Genomic DNA, 27,117 nt, shown 5'->3' on the forward strand with positions numbered 1-27,117 from the left:
TAAATTGTTGAATGGGTATTCCTTTCCCCACCTTAATTAAGTCCTGATGTCAGGGAATTCCTAAACCAGGACTGACTTACCTCTAGTCATATTTGCTCATTTATATAAACGGCCACAAATACAAAGACAGATACATCTCATCACATTACACAAACTGTCTTCATTCACATTGTATAGTATGTTTTGTTCCCTGCTTTTTATATATTCTTTAGCTATTTATTCTTTTCACCTACTTCTTTTTTTTTTTTCCAGTGCCACTCCTTTTCTTCCATTTAAATATTTATTGAATGCCTTCAGTAAGTACTAAAGGTGGAGGCAGAAATACGATGGCCTTTGCCCTCCCATTGCTTACAGTCTAAATTGGAAATAAAAAACATATACCTAAGAATCATTACAAGTGTTTAGTGAGTGCACACGCCCTGCCAGGCACTGTTCGAGGCTCTGGAGTGTGTGACAACACCACGGGGGCTGGGAGGCTGGAGAAGCCTCACAGAAAATGTGGGACTTGGGCTGTAATCGGGTGAGTAGAACAGCTGGGCAGAGGGCTTTCCACTTTGTTGTGTGGCCCTTGCCTTGCTGAGTCACAACAGATTTAGGTGTTTCTCCCCTACCAGCCCAGGCTTTCCCTAAGGGCAGAGGTATGATCTGATTCAAACCTCTCTACTTCACATCAGCTACTATGTCAGCTACACTAACTTGTCTAATGAATTCCTGGCTGAAGTTGCACTGTGAACAAAGGCTAAGTCAAGATTCAGGGCTAGTGTTAGAGGACAGTAGAGACCAAATAAAGAGGAGTCTCAGGAAAGGCTGGTCTTATTCTTTTTCTTCCATCCTTTCTATTTTATTACCTACTTCTCCATTTTTCCTCCTTCTCTCCCATTTGATGAATGACTTCCAAACAGTTTTTAAGCACCAAAACTTTTTCTTCACATCAGACCTACAGAAGTACAGTATTAGTCAGCTAGAAATGGAGGTGGGAAATAGAGCCTTGTGCACCGCACCCCTCCCCGCATCTTTCAGGGTCTCCCCTAAGGCCTCACGGAGCAGTGTGAAATTTCTTTTCCATTCTAGGAGGAAGTGTTCCCCTAGGAAAAAACAGCACTCGGCTGACATTTAACTTCTCACCAGTGAATCTGCCTGCCTCTCCTGCTCCTTGCATGAGCCTCTTTGCCCACCCTTTGTACTGAAGCCCTTGAAATGAGGAAGGAGAGACAAGAACCGTCCCTTAGGGAAGAAGCAATAAAGCTTCCAGCTGTATACTGAGTACTTTATTCATTCCTGATACAGGAAATGCTGTTATGCATGTTTAATTTCTCCTGTTAACTTATTAGTCTCATCCCATCAGAGATTTTTATTTTCTTTTGCATTTTTTTAAGAAATATCTTCCAGGGCTGGCCCGGTGGCGTAGCAGTTAAGTGCACACGCTCCGCTTCGGCGACCCAGGGTTCGCAGGTTCGGATTCCGGGCACAGACCAACACACCACTTGTCAAGCCATGCTGTGGCGGCATCCCATATAAAGTAGAGGAAGATGGGCACGGATGTTAGCCCAGGGCCAATCTTCCTCAGCCAAAAAGGGAGGATTGGCAACAGATGTTAGATCAGGAGTAATCTTCTGGTATGAGAGGTTTGGGCATTCGATGGGAGATGTAAAAAAAACTTTCCATTCCAAGCAAATGGACTGAAGGTATATTTTATTATATAGAGGATAGTAAAGGCGATAGTCCGCAAACAGATCCGAATAGGTCAAATAATAAGAGGGAAAAAACACCAACTCGACTGGAAAGGGAAAACATCCACATCGGCTGAGATAGCAGCAGAATCGAATAGGTCATATAATAAGAGGGAAAAACATCAGATCGATCGGAAAGGGAAACACCAGATCGACTGAAGGGAAATGACACAAATCAACCGGAAAGAGAAACACCAGGTTGACCGAAAAGAGAACACAGCAAATCAATTACTTCGCAATAAGTCAGTTACTCACAACATCCATGCTCCACTGCCGGGAGAGTCCTGTCAATCAACACAGCTGGGCGGGAATCACACGTCCTAGGCAAGGCGTCCCTTCCACAGGTGGAACTCTCACCGGGTCTCAGTTTCAGCAGTGTTTATACCATCAGTAATTTTCAGAGTAAGCAATTACAGATTTTGCAGAGCAAGCATTTAGGGTTCCCATGCACAAAATGGTTATCAGTGGCGTACGTGCACTGAGCACCCCCCCGGCTGTCGTCCCAGCCCAGTAGTTGTGTACGTGCATTGTTTACCCTGCTTATCATCCCAGCCCGGCACAGATGGCCAGTCTGTCCCACGCTGTGGCGCCCAAAGGGCCTTGAAATTTTTACACATTACAGCTATCTCCGTGGGAGAAGGGCCAGTTCCCACCACACAGAAAGCAGCTTTTATATTTCTTTTTGTGCTGGTGGCTGTAGGTCAATGGAGTGGCCAAACATGGCTGTACTCATGTCAAGACATCTTCCTCACCAAAAAAAAAAAATGAAATATCTTCCAGCCACCAAAATACTGACTGTATAGTAAACTCGCATATATGATTTCATTTAATCTCCTCTTCCATAGAGACTTCATATTAAGAGATACCTTCCACCAGTTACAGGATATCACCTCTGCTTACCTATACACTTTTTGTTTGATTACATGGTCCACCAGAAATTTCCTCTTGCTCATTGCTGTCTTTGAGGTTTAGCTTAAACTTGGGTCCAAATTATCACAAAGAAAAATTTCTGTTTAAATAATCCCTAATTAGTTCTGAATTTCTCTGTAATCAGTTAATATATTATTATAAACCAAATATTCTTATGAAATAGAATGTTAATGAATTATTTACTTTATCAATATAAACTCAACTGCTCTATGCAAGAAGAAAGACTCCTTAATCATTTTCAGAACTGTGAGACACTAACTTGCCTTTGAATTTTCTTAATGCCATAAGTTTGCTGTTCAATCAGGAAATGCATTTTTTTTCCTTTCTGTCAGCTAAGAACTCTAGTTGCAAAACCAACAAACTTATGTTTTTCCTTTAAACTTACCCAATAGCTTTGTACATTTAAATAATTATAATAGTTAAATAATAACTAAATAATAAGCATTAACTGCCAGCTGGAATCGGTGTCTTTTGAAAGTTTCTAGTTATTAAACTCGGCCATTGGTAGTGACCCGGAAACCTTACACCTGTCATTAAGCCTTATAAATAGATTATCTAATCTGCCATTTTGCTAGAACTGGAACTAACCCATGTTATTTACTTAACAAAATACCAAGAGCATTTTCCCATCTCATTAAATATCCTTTTCCAACATGATGCCTAATATCTGTGTGGTATCCATCATCATAATTTACCATATTTTATTTAACCAGTCCCCTACTTTTGAACATTTAGGTTGTTTCCAGTTTTCTGCCATTATAAATAACAATACTATCGTGAACATCCTTATGGTACCTTTTTGCTTTGAATTATTTTCCAGAATATTTCTAGAAGTATATTTGCTAGGTGAAAGAATGCACATTTTTATAGCTCTTGATACATATTGCCATGTTTCCTAAAGAAAGCTCTAATACCAACTTTTTATTGAGCTAACTCTATGCTATACTTTAGGTATTATAAATTCATTAGTCCTTGCAAAGACCCTAGAAAGTAGCTATGACCTTTATATAAAAGATAAGTAAACAGACACATAGAAAGGTTTTTGTCTTTGAACTTAGACCATTAAAGAATTAGTAAATGATAAAGTCAGATTTGAAACCCAAGTTTTGAAACTCCAAAGTCTGCATATATCATAAACTTGCTAGTGTTCCAACTAGGAGTATATGAGAATGCCTGAATAAAAAAATAATTTAAACTGGAAGGAGCCTTAGAAATTTTGTCCAACATCACTGCTGTTCAGTGAGAACACTGAGCCCCTAGTAGAGATAGAGGCCAAGTTTAAAAAGTCATGTAACTTTTTAGTAGCAGAATCCCCACTAAACTAGATCTCCCAATACCAGACCTTTTTTCCGTCACTCCATTTATTTTTTCTTCCTGGAAATGTAGCTTCAGTGTTTCTTGCTTATCTTAATAACCTCTGCTGGCCTCTCCCTAGTGGTCTAGTGGTTAAGATTCGGCACTCTCACTGCTGTGGCCCAGTTCCCAGTCAGGGAACCACACCACCCATCCATCGATTGTAATACTATGGTGGCTGCGTGTTGCTGTGATGCTGAAAGCTATGCCACTGGTATTTCCAATACCAGCAGAGTCACTCATGGTGGACAGATTTCAGCAGGGCTTTCCACGCTAAGACAGACTAGGAAAAAGACCTGGCCACCCACTTCCAAAAAAACTGGCCATGAAAACCCTGTGAATAGCAGCAGAGCATTGTCTTATATAGCACCAGGAGGTGAGAGGATGGTGCAAAAAGACCAGGCAGGGTTCCACTCTGCTGTATACAAGGTCACGAAGAGTCACAATCAACTCGATGGCACTAAAAACAACAACAAGCTGGGACCGGCCCAGTGACCTAGTGGTTGAGTTCAGTGCTCTCTGCTTTGGTGGCCCAGGTTCGCGGGTTGGATCCCAGGTGCAGACCCACACCACGCCTCAAGCCATGCTGTGATGGCGACCCACATACAAAATAGAGGGAGATTGGCACAGATATTAGCTCGGAGACAATCTTCCTTAAGGCAAAAAGAGGAAGAGTGGCAACAGATGTTAGCTCAGGGCCAGTCTTCCTCACCAAAAAAACAACAAGCCTATCCCAGGTAACTTCTTAAAAAATGAAGATAGGGGCCGGCCCAGTGGCGCAAGCGGTTAAGTGCGCGCGCTCCCCTGCAGCTGCCCAGGGTTCACCGGTTCGGATCCCAGGCGCGCACCGATGCACTGCTTGGCAAGCCATGCTGTCGCGGCATCCCATATAAAGTGGAGGAAGATGGCATGGATGTTAGCCCAGGGCCAGTCTTCCTCAGCAAAAAAAAGGAGGATTGGCAGATGTTAGCCCAGGGCTGATCTTCCTCACCACAGAAAAAAAAATGAAGATAAGCTTTGATTGTAGCCATATAGGAAAGCTAAGTAAAGGAGCTATATCTGAGCCTTCACTGGGCTTCTTTTCAGGAAGAGGTAGATTTGCATTCCTGTTACGTGAGTTAGGTGCCCAGGCTGGCCTCTGAGATGATACTGGCAGCCTTCAGTGACAGTGCCTCCCTTGGAGCAAAGCAGCAGTGAAAAAGCAGCTGGAATTCTGAAAGTGACCTTGGTACAGCCAGGACCTGGTTAAGAGTCACTAGTCAGGATGTAGAGCTAGACAAGGCCTAACTTAGTGAATGTCAGACTAGTAACTGGGATCGGATAATACAAACAAGCAAATTTCAGAAACCAAATTTCTACAGGCAGTAGAAAAAACTGATGTTCCAGAGATGTCAGAGACCCATCACAATCCCTTAGACAGGCAAAAAGTATTTAGTCAATGGGATTAGATATGACAGGACAAGGATCAAGCAGGAGTCCACACACACATTCACTCAGGAGATCTGACCTCTAAAAGCCCCTGGATCCCCTTCTAGATGTCTTTGTGATTCCTCTGGAGCAGGAACTAATCCTGGTGAAGATTAGTTTTCAGATAGTAAAGCGAGTGCAGCTGCTTGAGGTGGGCATGCAGGGACCAGAGGACCATCGACAGCTTCTGGGAGCAAATCCCGAAAGGCCCTGAGCCACACCAGTGTCCCCACAACTTTTGTGTCTCCCACAGACTGACTTGCGTTCGCCCCACCTGCCCCAGGACAGGCTCTTGGCTGTTCACAGTGGAGCATTCAAATCAGTAAGGAAGAGTGGGGTGAAAGCTGTGGACATGTCTCAGAGTTCTGTAAAATGAGGATTCAAAAAGTGTTTCTAGGGAAGGTAGGCTGAAGTATGAGAAGCAGGAGAACAGTCTCTGCTATTTAAATCAGGGTAGCACCCACCTCATAATTATTGGGGAAGTACTGTCTATAACTCCTTTTTTCTTTTCTTAAGAGATACTTTTGGCTTTTATTTCCTTTTGACCTTCCATAAGCAGAAGGAGATCATTCTAGTTGCTTGCTAGCTTTTCTGGAGATTTGTGTGACCTACACCATGACTGGGGTTGAGGCTTTGCTTCCATTGCTTGATTTGTTCTTCACGGAAAGTACCAAGAGTGTGGAGGTCACTGTTCAAACCTCCTTTGTTTGAACTGTGTGGTTTACACAGCCTTTCTTCTGTTCTTTGACCAGATCCTTTGTATTATAGCTTCGTTGAAACTAAGCTTTCAGCAGTAGGTTTTAGGCGAGGTCAGTTTTTAGTGAACGGCTAATTCTTTTTTTTTTTTTTGAAGTGTACAATTCAGTGTTTTTTAATATATTCACAATGTTATACAATAATCACCACTATATAATTTCCACCACCACAAAAAGAAACCCCAAATCCATTAGCAGTCACTCCCAGTTCCTCTCTCCACCCATCCCCTGGCAAACACTGATCTACTTTCTGTTTCTATGAATTTGTCTATTCTGAACATTTCATCTAAGTGGATCATACAATATTGGCCTTTTGTGTCTGACTCCTTTCACTTAGCATATGTTTTCAGAGTTCATCCATGTGGTAGCATGTGTCAGTACTTCATTCCTTTTTATAGATGAATACTATTCCATTGTATGGATACACTACATTTTATTTACCATTCATCAGTTGATGGACATTTGAATTGTTTCCACTTTTTGGCTATTAGAATAATGATATTATAAACAAGTGTGCAAGTTTCTGTGTGGACATAGGTTTTCATTCCTCTTGAGTATATACCTCGGAGTGGAATTGCTGGATCATATGGTAACTCTTTGTTTAACTTTTTGAGAAACTGCCAGACTGTCTTTCCTAGTAATAACAGTCTTAACTCCCTTTACAGATTACCTGGCATGCATGTGCGTCTTTGTGTATATTCTATTTAATTCTCATAAAATTCTCTGAGGTTGTTAATGTAATCATCATTACACAGATGACCAGGTGGAGGATTTTAGGTTAAGTGATTTCCTGAAACGCCGAAGGGCTAAGAAGCGATGAAGCTGGGATTCGAGCCCAGATATTTGGACCCTGAGTTTAGGGCTCTTTCCGCAGTAGCACTTACTAGGTGAAGTGAGTCATCACGGTATTTCCCAGATTCATTTTTCATGCTGTTGTTGGTTTTGCCATCTGATCTATATTATATTAAAAAATTGGTCTTAGTCCTTTGCGTGCTTATGAAATAGTAACATGGGCTCTTATAAAAGTGCAAACACTATAGTATTATATGATATGAAAAGTGAAAACCCCTGTTTATCCAGCCCCATGGAGAGCTTGCTATTCATAGCTTGGTGTATATTCCACCAAAATATTTTTCAATACTCAATAATATACTTTCATAATTATTACTCTTTGGTTTTTTAACCTATTTGCTGTACATGCTGTTTTGGTACTTGCTTATTTTCTTGCTAACAGTATATCTGGGACAACTTTTGCTTTTGGAACAAATAGATCTGCCTCCTTCTTTTTTCCTTTCTTTTTTTGTTTTTTATTGCAGTGACATTGGTTTATAACATTATATAAATTTCAGGTGTACATCATTATACTTCTGTTTCTGCGTAGATTACATCATTGAACGGCTAATTCTTAAAGTCACCTTAACTAAGTAGGTCAGAGAGCATTTTCGCTATTTGTCTCTCATAGTCATAGATTAATATATTAACTTAATTTTCTTTCTTCTATATTTAAAAATATTTGGCAGTTTTCTATAGATCTTATGGAAATAAGTTATCTTGTAGTTAATATATATCCCCTGTCACATAGTAGATAGTAAATTTTTCATGAATAAATATTGTACTTCATTTTGGTATAGCCTAAAATAAATTAAGAAGGTCGCTTATCACTGGTAATAGGAATTTAAATTTTATTTGGCACAATGTAGACGTTTTTCTACATACATGTGACATTTCATGAAATATTTATTTTCATCCATTGATTCAACAAATATTTATTCATTACTTACTAAGTGATGAGTTTGGTACTAGGTAACAACAATGAACAAGATACACAGCATCTGACTCATGGGGTTCCCAGTCTATTACTTTTATAAATGTGTTAAATATTCTTCTAATACTAATATTAACCACCATATTGTGTGCCAGGTAATGTGTTAAGCATTTTGAATGCATTATCTCATCTAATCCTTCTAAGAACCCTGTGAAAAAGATGGTATTATACACCCTTTTTTTTTACAAATGATGAAAGTAAGATAAGAAACTTGCTCAATGTCACATCACTCTAATAAGGGACAAAGCCAAGACACAAACCCAGACATGTCTAATTTTAGATCCCTTCTAGTTTGTCATCTACTTGCCTTGAATCTTTGACATTATAATTTGGTGCCTCATGTTAAAATAAATATTTAATAGTAAAATGTTATTAATTAGCATGAGAACACTAATGTCTAAGGAATCTATTTCTATGCCCACACCTTTCTCAGGGAGAAACCCTGCACAAGTCAACCAGCAGCAGCAGTGTGTCCCCCTCCTTCCTTGAAGATCCTTTATTGGAGGCTGTGTCCACGAGAAAGAGTGAGTATTTGTGGCACAAAGAACTAGCATTGGATACCTTTAAAAATACACTTGACCAAGGGGGCCGGCCTGATGGCGTAGTGGTTAAGTTCACGTGCTCCGCTTCGGCAGCCCGGGCGCAGACCTATGCACCTCTTATCAAGCCATGCTGTGGCAGCGTCCCACATATAAAGTGGAGGAAGATGGGCATAGGTGTTAGCCCAGGGCCAATCTTCCTCAGCAAAAAGAGGAGGATTGGCGACAGATGTTAGCTCAGGGCTAATCTTCCTCACAAAAAAAAAAACAAAACAAACAAGCAAAAAAAACACACACTTGACCTAGAATAGGGAATCCCAAACTGCCTTGTGATCATTCAGAGTAGAAAGAACTAACCCTGGAATTTCACTAGTCAGGAGCAGAAATATTCAGTTATTTTCCTAGAGGGACATCATGAGGTAGGGCTAAACTGATAACTGAGCCTCAGCTTCTTAACTTATAACAGATCAGTCACCTTTGGTTTTACAGATAATAGTTGTAGGGAATAAGTCAACTGTCTGTGTGTATTTTTTAGATTAATTACCTTCTTATCTGACTTTAAGTCAGAAGCCCTAAATAATCACACTTATCATCCCTGCCCCACACACACATATACATATCCATACCTACGTACATGTATAGGTAATAAAAACACCTTTATAACTCTTTAGGCAATATGTTCTGAACACAGAATCTAAAGTCACTTCTAAATGCTTTTAGTAATCTTTTTTATTTATAAGATCATTATAAAGGATTAGAAATTATATATTAAGGGGAAAGATTCTGGGAAGATGGCAGAGTAGGAAGCACCAGGAAATCTGTCTTCCTATGTAGACAGCAATTGCACTGATAGAATCTGTCTGATGTAACTATTTTGGAACTCTGGAGTCTGTTGAAGGCTTGCAGCTTCCAGGGGAAGACTTGGATGGTAAACTGTGATTAATTTCAGTCAATTTCAGCTCTTAGCACAGTAGCAGCTACTCATCACCCACCCCTATCCACACTGGTAGGCAGCTGTGTACTGTTCTGGAGCAGTTTGCGCACAGCTTGCAGGAGCCAGGGTAGGTAAAAAGGACCCTGTCCTCCAAATATTAGGAATCCGTGCTCTGATGGCTGATTGCTGCTTCTGATTCCAAAGGTACAGAGAGTGTAGGCAGCCATTGTTGCATTATTGCTAGCTCTCCCCCACCCCCAGCTGAAGTGACTTCTAGGGGATTTAAAGGGCTGATGCCCTTCCCCCCCTCCTTCATTTTTTGCTTTTTCCTCTTTTGGGAGCCAGACCTTAAAGACTAGGATATTCAAAAACAACTGCATATATGGGGAAGATTAGAAAGTGACTATGCAAGCCCAGGGACTGACTCATAAAAGACCTGAGGAGATCTTAAGTTTACACTTCAGGCTGATCTTCAGCACAGAGACAGCCTACAACAATAAAAAAAGTAACAAAAAATAGAAGACTCTGAGAAGAATCCAGTATCCAGAGTTACCACATTATTAGATTCAAATGTCCAGTGTTCAAAAAAAAATCACAAGGCATATAAAGAAACAGGAAAGTATGGCCCAGTCAGAGGAAAAAAATCAACAGAAACTGTCCCAAAAAAAGACCTGATGATAGATACACGAGACAAAGACTTTAAAACAACTGTTTTAAAGGTGCTCAAAGAAAGAAAGGAAGATATGGAGAAGGTCAAGAAAATGATGTGTGAACAAAATGGAAATATCAATAAAGAGAATACCTAAGAAGAAATTCTGGAACTGAAAAGTACAATAACTGATAGGAATAATTCACTAGAGGGATTCAAAGGCAGACTTGAGTAGGCAGAAAAAAGAATCAACAAACTTAAAGATAGCACAGTGGAAATTATCGAATCTGAAGAACAGAAAGAAAAAAGATTGAAGAAAAGCAAACAGACTAAGGGACCTGTGGGACACCACCAAGCAGACCACATATGCACTATGGGAGCCCCAGAAGGACCAGAAGGTGAGAAAGGGGCAGAAAGAATATTTGCAGAAATGGCTAAAACTTCCCAAATTTGATGAAAGATATAAATATAAACATCCAAGAAGCTCAACTAAGATGGACTCAAAAAGACCCATACTGAGACACATTATAATCAGACTTTCAAAAGACAATCACAAAGAGAGAATCTTGAAGGCAGCAAGAAAGAAGCAAGTCATCACGTACAAGGAGTCCTCAGTAAGATCTTCACCATATTTCTCATCAGAAACTTTGGAGGCCAGAAGACAGTGGGCCTATGTATTCCTAGTACTAAAAGAAAAAAAACATCAACCAAGAATCATATATCCAACAAAATTGTTCTTCAGAAGTGAGGGAGAAATCAGGACATTCCCAGATAAACAAAAGCTGAGGGAGTTTGTGACCACTAGACCTTCACTGCAAGAAATGTTCAACAGAGTCCTACAGGGTGAAATGAAAGGACACCTAGACAGTAACTTGAAGCCATATGGAGAAATAAAGATCTCAATAAAGGTGAATACATGGGCATTTATAAAAGCTAATATTATTGTAACAATGGTTTGTAACTGTACTTTTTGTTTTCTACATGATTTAAGAGACTAATACATTTAAAGAAAAAACAATTGTTAGCGTAAAAGCTAAAATTACTGTAACTTTGGTTTGTAACTCCAAATATTGTTTTCTACATAATTTGAGAGACTAATGCATTTAAAAGAATTATTAGTCTATATTTTGGGGCAGACAATGTATAAAGATGTAATTTTGTAACACCATCAACCAAAAGGGATGGAGATGGAGCTGTATAGGAGCACAGGTTTTGTGTGTTATGAAGTTAAGCTGGTATAAAAATAAATGTTATAACTTTAAGATGTTAAATGTAATCCACATGGTAAACACAAAGAAAATAGCTATAGAATATAGCTATTCACAAAAGGAAATGAGAAAGGAATTTAAACATTTCACTACAAAAAATCAACTAAACACAAAAGAAGACAGTAATGCAGAAAATGAAGTACAAAAAGTTATAAGGCATATAAAAAAACAAGTAGCACAATGACAGAAGTCCCTCCTTATCAGTAATTACTTTAAATGTAAATGGATTAAACTCTAATCAAAAGACAGAGATTGGGGCTGGCCAGGTGGCATAGCAGTTAAGTGCGCATGCTCTGCTGTGGTGGCCCGGGGTTTAGATCCGGGGCATGCACCGCACCGACGCGCTGCTTGTCAAGCCATGCTGTGGCAGCGTCCCATATAAAGTGGAGGAAGATGGGCACGGATGTTAGCCCAGGTCTAGTCTTCCTCAGCAAAAAAAGGAAGATTGGCGACAGATATTAGGTCAGGGCTAATCTTCCTCACCAGAAAAAAAAAAAAGACAGGGATTGACAGAATGGATAAAAACACATGATCCAACTATATGCTGTCTACAAGAGACTCCCTTGAGATCCAAAGACACAAACAGATTGAAAGTGAAAGAATGAAAAAAGATATTCCATGCAAATAGTAACAAAGAGAGAGCTGAGGTGGGTATACTAATATCAGACAAAATAGACTTTAAATTAGAAAATGTTACAAGAGACAAAGAAGGATGTCGTATGTTAAGGAAAGGTTCACTGCATCAAGAGGATATAATAGTTATAAACATGTACACACCTAATGGCAGACCATCAAAATATATGAAGCGAAAACTGACAGAATTAAAAAGAGAAATAGACATTTCTACAATAATAGGTGGAGACTTCAATACACCACTCCGCTCCATTTTATAATAATGGATAGAACAACCTGACAGAAAATAAGTAAGGAAATAGAAGACTTAAAACAATACAATAACCAACTAGATCTAACAGACATATTCAGAACACTCTACCCATCAACAGAATACACATTCTTCTCAAGTGCACGTGGAATATTTTTCAGGATAGACCATATGTTAGGCCACAAATTAAGTCTCAATAGGTTTTAAAAGATAGATGTCATACAAAGTATCTTCTCTGGCCACAATGGGATGAAGTTAGAAATCAATAATGGAAGGAAAACTGAAAATTTCATAAAATTATGGAAATTAAAGAATACACTTTTAAAAATACATCAAAGAAGTCCCAGGGAAATTAAAAAATACTTAAAGGTGAATGAAAATGAAAACACAACATACCAAAACTTATGAGATGCAGCAAAAGCAGCGCTAGGGGAAATATTTGCTATAAATGCTTACGATAAAAAAAATTTTTTTTCAATGATTAGTTGCACAATAAATGTTCTGGTTTAAAAAAAAAAAACAAGAAAGATCTCAAATCAAGAACCTTACTTTACAACTTAAATAAAAAAAAAAAAAGAAAAGAACAACAAACTAAACCCAAAGCTAGGAGAAGGAAGGAAATAATAAAGATTAGAGCACAGATAAACAAAATAGAGAATAGAAAAACAATGGAGAAAATTGATGAAACCGAAAGTTGATTCTTCAGAAAGATCAACAAAATTGACAGACCTTTAGCTAGATGAACTAAGTAAAAAGGAGGAGACTTGAGCATCATGGCGGAGTGAGCTTCCCCCATTGAACTCTCCCCTCTAAGACACAAGAAAAAGGACATTCATATTCCAACAGAAGCTATTCACACAACACAGGGGACGTCTGAGGCACCCAGGCAGCCATACACCTGAGGACTGAGGTGCTGGAATCCCCAGAGTAAGTGGAAGGAGGTAAGAGGAGATTCCTTCCTTCCCCAAGGACTGCAATCCAGAGACTGAGACCACGCATCTCTCAGAGGTGAGGGGAGAGGTGGCTTGCCCAGTGAATACTGGTGCTCTCCAAGACCCTCACAGCCCATGGAGGGAGTGGAAGTGTTGCGAGGGTACTTTCAACAAGCTAGCCCCTCAGGAGAGCAGAGAGTGACAGTGAGGCGAGAAACCTCTGAGATTGGGGAGGCGAAAATAAGCGCCCCTCCCCACCTGTCCTGCCTGACCTACGCTTCAGCACAGCACACTTCAGCTCAGCCCTACCCCCAAAGGCAGCGGCCACAGGTGGTGCCCAGTCCTCACCAGCAGCAGGGCGAGCGTGCGCACCCGCACCAGAGGCAGTGGCAGCTCAGGCCCCACCGTGCCACAGCCCCAGCTGCTCCAGCTGGGCCAAGGCACAGCCCCGGCTGCATCAGCTTGACTGTGCCCCACCCCAGCTCCTTTGGCTTGACTGCCCCCTGCCCCCAGTTCCAGCTGCTTCGGCTTGTCCTGTGCTCAGGCTCCAGCTGACTTGGCACCAGCAACTTTGGCCCACCGCACTCCAGTTCCAGCGTCTTCAGCCCAGCGGCACTCCAGCTCCAGCTTCTTTGGCCCAGTGGCGCTCCAGCTCCTCCTTCTTCAGCCCAGCGCACTCCAGTTCCAGCTCCTTTGGCCCAGCACACACCAGTTCCAGCTTCTTTGGCCCAGCCACACTCCAACTCTTCCTTCTTCAGCCCAGTGGCACTTCAGCTGCAGCTGCTTCAACTTACCTGCACCCGAGCCCCAGCTGCTGCGGCCTAGCTGCGCTCCAGTCTCAGCTGTCCCCACACTCCACCTCCAGCTGTTCTCACACTTCACCCCCAGCAGCCTCCACTCAGCCATGCCTCAGATCAGCCAGGGGCCGACAAGAGTGCCCACGGATCGAGGCGGGCCAGGATACACAGCCCTAGACCCCCACCCAGTGGCAGCAAGAGGAAACTGCGACCACATATTTTCACTATGAGGAAAAGTAAGCCAACACCAACAGGCACTATGCAAAACTATATTAAAACTCCAGACCAAAAGGAAAATGACAGGCACCCAGAAGTCAACCCGGAAAGCACAGAAATGTATAACCTTAATGACAGTTCAAAATAACCATCATAAAAAAGCTTAATGAAATACAAGAAAACACAGACAGACAATTCAATGAAATCAGGAGTTTCTTCACAAAAGAGATTGAAACTATTAAAAAAACCAATCAGAAATCTTAGAGATGAAAAACACAATAGAGATAAAGACAAATCTGGAAGCCACAAGCATCAGGGCTGACAATATGGAGGAAAAAATTAGCAATATCAAGGACAGCAATGCAGAAATGCTCCAGATGGAGGAGCAGAGAGAACTAAGACTAAAAAGAAATGAAGAAACTCTCCGAGAAATATCCGACTCAATTAGTAAATCCAACATAAGGATTATAGGTATTCCAGAGGGAGAAGAGAGGGGAAAAGGACCAGAGAACTTGTTCAAAGAAATAATAGCTGAGAACTTCCCAAACCTGGGGAAGGAGCTAGAAATACCAGTGAATGAAATAAATAAATCTCCTAAATATATCAACATGAAAAGACCCTTTCCAAGGCATATAGTGGTAAAGCTGCCAAGAGTCAATGACAAAGATAAAATATTAAGGGCAGCTAGACAAAAAAAAATAGCATACAAAGGATTTCCTATCAGGCTGTCAGCCAATTTCTCGACAGAAACTTTACAGGCTAGGAGAGAGTGGAAGAATATATTCAAAATTCTGAAGGACAAAAACTTGCAGCCAACAATACTCTATCCAGTGAAAATATCCTTCAGATGTGATGGAGAAATAATAACTATCGCAGATAAACAAAAGCTAAGGGAGTTCATTGCCACAAGACCCCCACTACAAGAAGTGCTCAAGAAGGCCCTCATCCCTGAGAAAAAAAAAGAGAAAGGGGAGTCAGAGTTTTGAACAAGGAGGAAAACAGGTCGACAAAACCAGAAAAATTGCAGTCCTCTATCAAAATGGATTAGCAAACACTTAATTATAAAACCAAAGATCAAGGGAAGGTAAGCACCAAGAATAAATAGAACCTCATCATATTAAACACGAACTCACAACACAAGAAGGAATAGATGTGACAACAATAACTTAGAAGGGGAAGAGGAAAGGGATTGAATCGACTTAGTCTAAGGGAATCAGAGGCCATCAAAAAATGGACTATCACATCCACAAGATTTTTTATACAAACCGCATGGTAACCGCTAACCAAAGAATCAGAACAGAATCACAGAGGATAAAGAAAGAGAAAACTAAGAGAACCCCCATGCAGAACTAGCAAACTGAATTGGTAGTCTGAAACACACAGGATGAGAAACAAAAGAAATGCAAAAGAACTGGAAAAAGAGCAATAAAATAACAACAACAAGCCCACGTATATCAATAATTGCCCTAAATGTAAATGGACTGAACTCTCCAATCAAAAGACACAGAGTGGTGGGATAGATTAAAAAACAAGACCCAACAATGTGCTGCCTCCAGGAAACACATCTCAGCTCTAAAGGCAAACACAGGCTCAGAGTGAAAGGATGGAAGACAATACTCCAAGCTAATGGCAAACAAAAGAAAGCAAGCGTTGCCATACTTATATCAGACAAAGTTGACCTCAAGATAAAACAGGTAATGAGAGGCAAAGAGGGGCAATATATAATGATAAAAGGGACAGTCCACCAAGAAGACATATCACTTTTAAATATATGTGCACCCAATACAGGAGCACCAAGGTACATAAAGCAACTATTAACAAACCTAAAAGGAGATATTAACAACAACACAATAATAGTAGGGGATCTTAACACCCCACTCTCATCAATGGACAGATCATCCAGACAGAAAATCAATAAGGAAATAACGGACTTAAATGAAAAACTTGATGAGATGGACTTAGTAGATATATATAGAGGACGCCATCCCAACACAGCAGATTACACATTCTTCTCAAGCACACATGGACCATTATCAAGAATAGACCGTATGTTGGGAAACAAGGCATGCTTATATAAATTTAAGAAGATTGAAATCATAACAAGCTTCTTTTCCAACCATAATGCCATGAAGCTAGAAATCAACTACAAGAAAAAAACTAGGAAAGTGACAAAGCTGTGGAGTCTCAACAACATGCTACTAAACAACCAATGGATCATTGATGAAATTAAAGGAGAAATCAAATCATATCTGGAGACAAATGAAAATGAAAATACACCATACCAACTCATATGGGATGCAGCAAAAGTGGTCCTGAGAGGGAAACTCATATCAATACAGGCCCACCTTAACAAACAAGAAAAAGCCCAAATAAGCAACCTCAAACTACGCCTAACAGAATTAGAAAAAGAAGAACAAACAAAGCCCAAAGTCAGCAGAAGGAGAGAAATAATAAAAATCAGATCAGAAATAAATGAAATTGAAATTAAAAAAAAAAAACAGTAGAAAGGATCAGTGAAACAAAGAGCTGGTTCTTTGAGAAGATAAACAAAATTGACAAACCCTTAGCCAGACTCACCAAGAAAAAAAGAGAGAAGGCTTGAATAAATAAAATTAGAAATGAAAAAGGGGAAATCACAATAGATACCACAGAAATACAAAAGATTATAAGAGAATACTATGAAAAACTATATGCCAACAAATTGGACAATCTAGAAGAAATGGGTAAATCCCTGGACTCACACAGCCTCCCAAAACTGAATCAAGAGGAAATAGAGAACCTGAATAGACCAATCACAAGTAAGGAGATTGAAACAGTAATCAAAAACCTCCCAAAAAATAAAACTCCAGGACCAGATGGCTTCTCTGGAGAATTTTACCAAACATTCAAAGAAGACTTAATACCTATCCTTCTCAAACTATTTCAAAAAATAGAGGAAGATGGAACACTTCCCAACACATTCTACGAGGCCAACATCACCCTGATACCAAAGCCAGACAAAGACAATACTAAGAAGGAAAACCACAGACCAATATCCCTGATGAACATAGATGCAAAAATCCTCAACAAAATATTGGCAAACCGAATACAGCAATACATTAGAAAGATCATACACCATGATCAAGTGGGATTTATACCAGGGACACAGGGATGGTTCAACATCCACAAATCAATCAATGTGATACACCACATTAAGAAAACGAGGAATAAAAACCACATGATCATCTCAATAGATGCAGAGAAGGCTTTTGACAAGATCCAACATCCATTAATGATAAAAACTCAACAAAATGGGTATAGAAGGGAAGTACCTCAACATGATAAAGGCCATATATGACAAACCCACAGCCAACATCATACTCAATTGGGAAAAACTGAAAGCCATCCCTCTGAAAACAGGAACAAGACAAGGGTGTCCACTCTCGCCACTCTTATTCAACACAGTACTTGAGGTTCTGGCCAGAGCAATTAGGCAAGAAAAAGGAATAAAAGGAATCCAAATAGGCAATGAAAGAAGTGAAACTCTTGCTGTTTGTAGATGACATGATCTTATATATAGAAAACCCTAAAGAATCCATTGGAAAACTATTAGAAATAATAACTACAGCCAAGTTGCAGGGTACAAAATCAACTTACAGAAATCAGTTGCATTTCTATATACCAACAATGAACTAACAGAAAGAGAACTCAAGAAGACAATCCCATTTACAATTGCAACAAAAAGAATAAAATATCTAGGAATAAATTTAACCAAGGAAGTGAAAGACCTATGCAATGAAAACTATAAGACATTATTGAGTGAAATCAATGATGACATAAAGAAATGGAAAAATATTCCATGCACTTGGATTGGAAGAATAAACATAGTTAAAATGTCCATACTATCTAAAGCAATGTACAGATTCAATGCAATCCCAATCAGAATCCCAAGGACACTCTTCACAGAAATAGAACAAAGAATACTAACATTCATATGTGGCAACAAAAGACCCCGAATAGCTAAAGCAATCCTGAGAAAGAAGAACAAAGCTGGAGGCATCACAATCCCTGACTGCAAAACATACTACAAAGCAATAGTAATTAAAGCAGCATGGTACTGGTACAAATACAGACACACAGATCAATGGAACAGAATTGCAAATCCAGAAATAAAACGTCACATCTACGGGCAGCTAATCTTTGACAAAGGAGCTAAGGACATACAGTGGAGAAAGGAAAGTCTCTTCAATAAATAGTGCTGGGAAAACTGGACAGCCACTTGCAAAAGAATGAAAGTAGACCATCTTCTTTCGCCATACACAAAAATGAACTCAAAATGGACCAAAGACCTGAAGGTGAGACCTGAAACTATAAAACTCCTGGAGGAAAATATAGGTAGTACACTACTCGCCATCAGCCATAAAGGGATCTTTTTGAATTCCATGTCTACTCAGACAAGGGAAACAAAAGAAAAAATAAACAAGTGGGACTTCATCAGATTACAGAGCTTCTACAAGGCAAATGAAACCAGGATCAAAATGAATAGGGAACCCAGCAGCTGGGAAAAAATATTTGCAAACTGTATATCCGATAAGGGATTAATCTCCATAATATATAAAGAACTCACACAACTGAACAAAAAAAAAAACAATCAACCCAATCACAAAATGGGCAGAGTAAATGAACAGACACTTCTCCATAGAAGATATACAGATGGCCAATAGGCAGATGAAAAGATGCTCAACATGACTAATCATCAGGGAAATGCAAATCAAAACCACACTAAGATATCATCTTACACCGGTTAGAATGGCTATAATCACCGAGACAAAAAGCAACAAATGCTGGAGAGGCTGTGGAGAAATGGGAAGTCTAATCCACTGCTGGTGGGAATGCAAACTGGTGCAGCCTCTGTGGAAAACAGTATGGAGATTCCTCAAAAGATTAAAAAAGAAATACCTTATGATCCAGCTATCCCACTATTGGGTATCTACCCAACGAACCTGAAATCAACAATCCAAAGAGGCTTATGCACCCCTGTGTTCATTGCAGCATTATTCACTATAGCCAAGACATGGAAGCAACCCAAGTGTCCCTTGACCGATGATTGGATAAAGAAGATGTGGTATATATATACCATGGAATACTACTCAGCCATTAAAAAAGACAAAATCGTCCCATTTGCAGCAACATGGATGGACCTGGAGGGTATTATGTTAAGCGAAATAAGCCAGAAAGAGAAAGACAAACACTGTGTGACTTCACTCATATGTGGAAGATAAACCAACATGTGGACAGATAGAACTGTTTTGTCGTTACCAGTGGCTAGGGGGATGGGGGTGGGCACAAGGGGTGGAGGGATGCATTTATATGGTGACTGACAAACAATAATGTACAACAAAAATTTCACAATAAAAAAAAAGAGAGAGAGGAGACTTAAATTACTAAAATCAGAAATGAAAGGGAGGACATTACTACTGTTTCTACAGAAATAAAAAGAATTGTGAGAGAGTACTATGAACAATTGTACACAATCAAACTGGATCACCTGGATGAAATGGATAAATTCCTAGAAATGTAAAACCTAGCAAGACTAAATCAGAAAGAAATAGAAAATCTGAATAGACCTATAATTTGTAAGGATGTTGAATCAGTAATCATAAAATCTCCCAACAAAGAAAAACCCTGGACCCAGTGCTTTACTGGTGAATTCTACCAAACATTTAAAGAAAAACTAATACCAGTGCTTCTCAAACATTTCCAAAAAAATGAAGAGAACACTTCCTAATTCATTCTATGAGACCAGCATTACCCCAGTACCAAAGCAGACAAAGATACTACAAGAAAAGAAAACTACATACTAATACCACTTATTAACATTGATGCAAAAACCCTCAACAGAATACTAGCAAACTGTTATGAGAGGTTCGGGGATTCAATCGGAGACGTAAAAGAAACTTTCCACTCCAAACAAATGACTGAAGGTATATTTTATTATATAGAGGATAGTAAAGGCAATAGTCCACAAACAGATCCAAATAGGTCAAATAATAAGAGGGAAAAAACACCAGCTCGACTGGAAAGGGAATCCACATCAGCTGAGATAGCAGCAGATTCAAATAGGTCATATAATAAGAGGTAAAAACATCAGATCGATTGGAAAGGGAAACACCACATCAACTGAAGGGAAATGACACAAATCAACCGGAAAGAGAAACACCAGGTTGACCGAAAAGAGAACACATCAGATCAATTACTTCACAATAAATCAGTTACTTCAGATCAAATCAATTACTCACAACATCCACGCCCCACTGCCGAGAGAGTCCTGTCAGTCGACGCAGCTGGGCAGGGATCACACATCCTGGGCAAGGCGTCTCTTCCACAGGTGGAACTCTCACTAGGGCTCAGTTTCCAGCAGTTTTTTATACCATCAGTAATTTTCAGAGTAAGCAATTACAGAGTTTGCAGAGCAAGCATTTAGTGTTTCCATGCACAAATGGTTATCAGTGGCGTATGTGCACTGAGCCCCCTGGTTAACGTCCCAGCCCAGTAATTGTGTATGTGCATTGTTCTCTCTGGTTATCTTCCTAGCCCAGCACAGATGGCCAGTCCATTCCATGCTACGACGCTCCAAGAGCCTTGAAATGTTACAACTTGCAACTCTCTCCATGGGAGAAAGGCCAGTTCCCGGGAAAAGGCCAGTTCCCACCACACAGAAAGCAGCTTTATATTTCTTTGTGTGCTGCTGGCTATAGGTCAATGGAGTGGCCAAACGTGGCTGTACTCATGTCAAGACACAAACAGAATTCAGCAGCATATTAAAAGAATTATACACCATGGCCAAGTGGGATTTATTCCTGGAAGGCAAGGATGGTTCAATACATGAAAATTGATCAGTGTAATATGCCACATTAATATAATGAAGGAAAAAAACCACATGATCATTTCAATTGATGCAGAAAAAGGATATGCAGAAAAAGCATTTGACAAAATTCAACACCCTTTCACGATTAAAAAACAAAAACACTCAACAAACTAGGAATAGAAGGAAAATACCTCAACATAATAAAAACCATATGTGAAAAACTGACAGCAAACATCATACTCAATGGTGAAAGACAAAGTGCTCCCTCTAAGATCAAGAACAATGCAAGGGGGGCTGGCCCCGTGGCTTAGCCGTTAAGTGTGCGCGCTCTGCTGCTGGCGGCCCGGGTTCCGATCTTGGGCACGCACTGAAGCACTGCTTGTCCGGCCATCCTGAGGCGGCATCCCTCATACAGCAACTAGAAGGATCTGCAACTATGACGTACAGCTATCTACTGGGGCTTTGGGGAGAAAAAGGGAAACAAAGGAGGAGGATTGGCAATAGATGTTAGCTCAGGGCTGGTCTTCCTCAGCAAAAAGAGGAGGATTGGTGTGATGTTAGCTCAGGGCTGTTCTTCCTCAGGAAAAAAAAAAAGAACAATGCAAGAATGCCTGCTTTCACTACTTCTATTCAACATAGTACTGGAAGTCCTAGCCAGAGCAATCAGGCAGAAAAAGAAATAAAAGGGATCCAAATTGGAAAGGAAGAAGTGAAACTGTCACTATTTGCAGATGACATGATTTTATATAGAGAAAACCCTAAAGAATCCACCAAAAAACTTTTAGAAGTAGTAAATGAATACGGTAAAGTTGCAGGATACAAAGTCAACACACAAAAATCAGTTGTGTTTCTATACACCAGCAATGAAGTAGCAGAAAGAGAAATTAAGAATACAATCCCATTTACAATTGCAACAAAAAGAATAAAATACCTAGGAATAAGTTTAACCAAAGAGGTGAAAGATCTGTGCACTGAAAACTATAAAACATTTTTGAAAAAATTGAAGACACAAAGAAATGGAAATATAATCTGTCTTGGATTGGAAGAATTAACATAGTTAAAATATCCATACTTCCTGAAGCACTCTATAGATTCAATACAATCCCTATCAAATTTCCAACAACGTTTTTCACAGAAATAGAACAAAGATCCTAAAATGTATATGGAGTAACAGAAGACCCCGAATAGCCAAAGGAATCCTGAGAAAAAAGAACAAAGCTGGAAGTATCAAACTCCCTGCTTTTGAAATATACTACAAAGCTATAGTAATGAAAACAGCATGGTACTGGTACAAAAACAGACACACAGATCAATGGAACAGAATCGAGAGCCCAGAAATAAACCTACACATCTATGGACAGCTAATTTTTGACAAGGGAGCCAAGAACATACAATGGAGAAAGGAAAGTCTCTTCAATAAATGATGTTGGGAGAACTGGAAAGCCACATGCAAAAAAATGAAAGTAGACTATTATTTTACACCATACACAAAAATTAACTCAAAATGGATTAAAGACTTGAATGTAAGACCTGAAACCATAAAACTTCTAGGAAAAAACATAGGCAGTACACTCTTTGACATTGGTCTGAGCAACATAGTTTCAAGCACCATGTCTGACCGGTCAAGGGAAACAATTGAAAAAATAAACAAATGGGACTACATCAAACTAAAAACCTGCACAGCAAAGGAAACCATCAACAAAATGGAAAGACAACCTAACAATTGGGAGAAAATATTTGCAAACCACATATCTGATAAGGGGTTAATCTCCAAAGTATATAAAGAACTCATACATCTCAACAACAAAAAAACTGACAACCCCATTAAAAAATGGGCAAAAAAACCTAACAGACATTTCTCCAAAGAAGATATACAGATGGCCAACAGGCACATGAAAAAATGTTCAGCATCATTAACTATCAGGGAAATGCAAATCAAAACTACAATGAGATATCACCTCACTCCTGTCAGAATGGCTATAATTAACAAGACAGAACACAACGAGTGTTGGAGAGGATCTGGAGAGAAGGGAACTCTCATAGACTGCTGGTGGGAATGCAAAGTGGTGCAGCCACTATGGAAAATAGTATGGGGATTCCTCAAAAAATTAAGAATAGAACTACCTTACAATCCAGCTATTCCACTGCTGGGTATTTATCCAAAGAACTTGAAAACACAAATGCGTAAAGATACATGCACCCCTGTGTTCATTTCAGCGTTATTCACAATAGCCAAGACTTGGAAGCAACCTAGATGCCCATCAAGTGATGAATGGATAAGGAAGATGTAGTATATATATACAATGGAATACTATTCAGTCATAAGAAACAACGAAATGCAGCCATTTGTGACAACGTGGATGGACATTGAGGGTATTATGCTAAGCTAAATAAGTCAGAGGGAGAAGGTCAAATACCATGTGACTTCACTCATAAGTAGAAGATAAAAGCAACAACAAACAGGGGCCGGCCCCATGGTGCAAGTGGTTAAGTGTGCGTGCTCTGCTGCGATGGCCCGGGGTTCGCCGGTTCAGATCCCGGGCACGCACCGATGCACTGCTTGGCAAGCCATGCTGTGGTGGCGTCCCATATAAAGTGGAGGAAGATAGGCACTGCTGTTAGCCCAGGGCCAGTCTTCCTCAGCAAAAAGAGGAGGATTGGCAGATGTTAGCACAGGGCTGATCTCCTCACAAAAAAAAAAAAAAAGCAACAACAAACAAACACATAGAGACAGAAATCAGATTGGTGGTTACCAGAGGGGAAGGGAGGAGGGAGGAAGGCGAAAGGGATGATTAGGCACATGTGTGTGGTGATGGATTGTAATTAGTCTTTGGGTGGTGAACATGATGTAATCTATGCAGAAATAGAAGTATAATGATGTACACCAGAAATTTATATAATGTTATAAACCAATGTTACCACAATAAAAAATTAATTAATTAATTAAACAAAATAAAGTAAATAAAATACTCAAACTCGAAAAAAAATAACTACAATGGGATACCACCTCACACCCATTGTAATGGCTACTATCACAAAAAAACAGAAAACAACAAGTGTTGGTGAGAAATTGGAACTCTTATGCCCTGTTGGTGGGAATGTAAAGTGGTACAGGTGCTGTGGAAGACAGTATGGCAATTCCTCAAAAATTTAAAAATAAAATTGCCAAATGATCCAGCAATTCCACTTCTGAGTATATACCCAGAAGAATTGAAAGCAGGGTCTCAAAGAGGTATTTGTACACTTGTCTTCATAGTAACATTATTCACAATAACTGAAATGTGGAAACAACTCAACTGTCCATCAATGCATGAATGGGTAAAGCAAAATGGGGTATATCCATACAATGGACTATTATTCAGCCTAAAAAAGGAGGGAATTTCTGCAATAGGCTACAACACAAATGAACCTTGAGGACATTATGCCAAGTGGAATAAGTCAGTCACAAAAAGGCAAATACTGTATGATTCCATTTATATGAGGTACTTAGAGTAGTGAAAATCATAGAGACAGAAAGTAGATGGTGGTTGCCAGGGGCTGCAGGGTGGGGAGAATGGGAAGTTTTATTGTTTAATGAGTGGAGAGTTTCAGTTTTGCAAGATAAAAAGAGTTATGGGGATGCATAATGGTAATGGTTGCACAACAATGTAAATGTATTTAATACCACAGAACTGTACATTTAAAAAGGTTAAAGATGGTAAATATATTATGAATATTTTACTGCAATAAAAAAAACTTACCAAGAGAAAAAACTTATATAAAGATATTCTTAGAATATTGACTTGATTTCCTATATATGTGGAGGTTTAAGTGGTTAAAATTCTTTAAATATTATTTTGATTTACTTAAATAGATTATATCAGAAACGGTAGGAGCTGACCTTGGGTATTATCTGTAATTGATATCTGATCAGACCCATTAAATATTATAGAGACCCAGTTAAATCACATAATGGATTTCTATATCTTTTCTTGAGTGTGGAAATTATGTTCTTTGTTTTCCTTTAGTGATTTCTCTTGGTGGAACAGTCCAAATAGAGGGACTTGAACTTTGTGTTGATGGTCACTTTCCTCACCCATTACATTGAAGCAGCCTTACTTTGCAGAGAGAGTGGGAAGAAGTATGAACTAAAACTCTGGCAGCAAATTTATTTCTGATGTTATCCTTATGTTTTCAAAATGTGAATCCAGAACGATTCAGACCCTAAAACATTCTCGTATTAAACCCTGTTGCAAAATATTACTAGGCAGAGGAGCAGTGGTACAATATTAACATCAAAACTGGAATTTACTTTTCAAAATTTAAATACAGCTTGATTTAAACCTAAGGACAAAATGTCTTGATAAACATCAAGAAGGAAGTGTTTTCATACTTTATCTTTAAAAAGGAGAACGTACAAGGAGGGTGCACTTGAGAATTTTGGTATGATTTGGGAGTCTTTCTTGGACACATAGAATACATATTTTTACGTTTTTAAGTAACGCCTGAGACTCTTGAATTGCAAAATTCTGTGGAAAATAACATGATGGCATTTGTATGTAAATCTGAAACTATACTTATGTGTTTTTATGTATGAATTTGAATGAATATTAAAAACAAAATATTTTTTCCGTTTTCCTTGCTATTTCTGTAGCAAGTTTATCTTGTAAAGATTCTTCTATAACAGTCCTCACAGTCTTCCCCTAAGAACCTCCAATCTTAATATACCTCTCCAATGAAATAAACACTTCATCTTTAAATGCATTTTGTCACAAGTGACAAAGAATTTTCTGTTAGAAATTTGAAACCTAAGATTTTTATTTTGTAAGAAAGTTCATTTCAATTTGGTTAATTTCATTTCTTTAGAGCCTCCTAAATTCTTGCCCATATCATCAACACCCCAACCAGAGAGACGGCAGCCACCCCAGAGACGACATTCCATTGAAAAGGAAACGCCTACTAACGTGAGACAGTTTTTGGCACCATCCAAGCAGAGCTCCCGATCTCTTGTAAGTAACTGAAAGACTGCGTAGAAACATACGGATCAGTTAGGGGACCTAGAATCATTAGCTTTTTTAAGAAGCTTCCAGAGGTTAGAATGAACTTTAAATAACCATATTTGTTTGTAATAGTTAAAGAAAACCAACCCTAACAGTAACCCAAATGAAATTTGACCACTCTTTACTCATTTAAAGTACTTTTTTTTCAGACGATTTATCAATGGTTGAAAGTATGGATTGTTATTAAAGAAATGCTTTCTTCCTTTCAATGGGTATTACTCCACTTCAGAATTGTTAAAACTAATCAAAAAACTTAGCAAGATCTGACTACAGTAGACTATTTTATTGAGGCAGAAGTACAAGGGGAGACTTTTGATGCATTAAAAATCATTGTTCATTGTTTTCAGGTACAGTCATGCACTGAATAACTACGTTTCGGTCAACAATGGACCATGTATATAATGGTGGTCCAATAGGATTAGTACCATATAGCCTAGGTGTGTAGTAGGCTATACCATCTAGGTTTGTGTGAGTACACTCTATGATGTTCGCACAATCACAAAATCGCCTAACAACGCATTTCTCAGAATGTATCCCTGTCATTAAGTGATGTGTGACTGTATGTTTTGTGTTACTGGAGCCGAAGCTACTATTTGGACTGGTTGACAGTTTTTTGCTGTTTTCCAGAGACTTCCAGGTTCATGTAGTATCTACTCATTTCTCAGAACAGTAGGATATAGTATACAAGGCCCTGCCAGGAAGAAGTAATAGTTCCACCAGCCAAAGCAGGTCTGTAAAGATTCTTTTGTAGTCTCACTTGACTTCAGAAGTATTTGCAGGCGAGATGCAAGGCTTCAATCAGTAATTCCACCAGCAACCTAATGTTTAATGTTTTTTCAGATACTCGTGAATAAAAAACAGTGGAATATGCTTAATCCATATTTTTAGGCTGTGATGAATCATCAAGAGTTCAAATGAAGCAATAATAGATGTCCCTTCTTCAAAGTAGAGGG

The 27,117-nt window shown here is 39.2% G+C and overlaps 1 protein-coding gene across 5 annotated transcripts in view; it reads left to right on the forward strand.

Moving 5' to 3' along the window:
- SPIRE1 (spire type actin nucleation factor 1) overlaps positions 1-27,117 on the forward strand; it is a 242,050-nt gene that overhangs the window by 202,817 nt on the left and 12,116 nt on the right. For all 5 annotated transcript variants that reach the window (XR_009222388.1, XM_058556762.1, XM_058556764.1 and 2 more), the window contains 2 exons: positions 8,494-8,584; positions 25,971-26,113. Coding sequence is in view for 4 of the 5 variants with exons in the window: in XM_058556762.1 (XP_058412745.1) it covers positions 8,494-8,584; positions 25,971-26,113 (234 nt within the window). In the remaining variant the exon portion in view is untranslated. The remainder of the gene's footprint in view (positions 1-8,493; positions 8,585-25,970; positions 26,114-27,117) is intronic.

This window comes from Diceros bicornis, chromosome 16 (genome assembly GCF_020826845.1).
Source record: "Diceros bicornis minor isolate mBicDic1 chromosome 16, mDicBic1.mat.cur, whole genome shotgun sequence".
Lineage (NCBI taxonomy): Eukaryota > Metazoa > Chordata > Mammalia > Perissodactyla > Rhinocerotidae > Diceros > Diceros bicornis.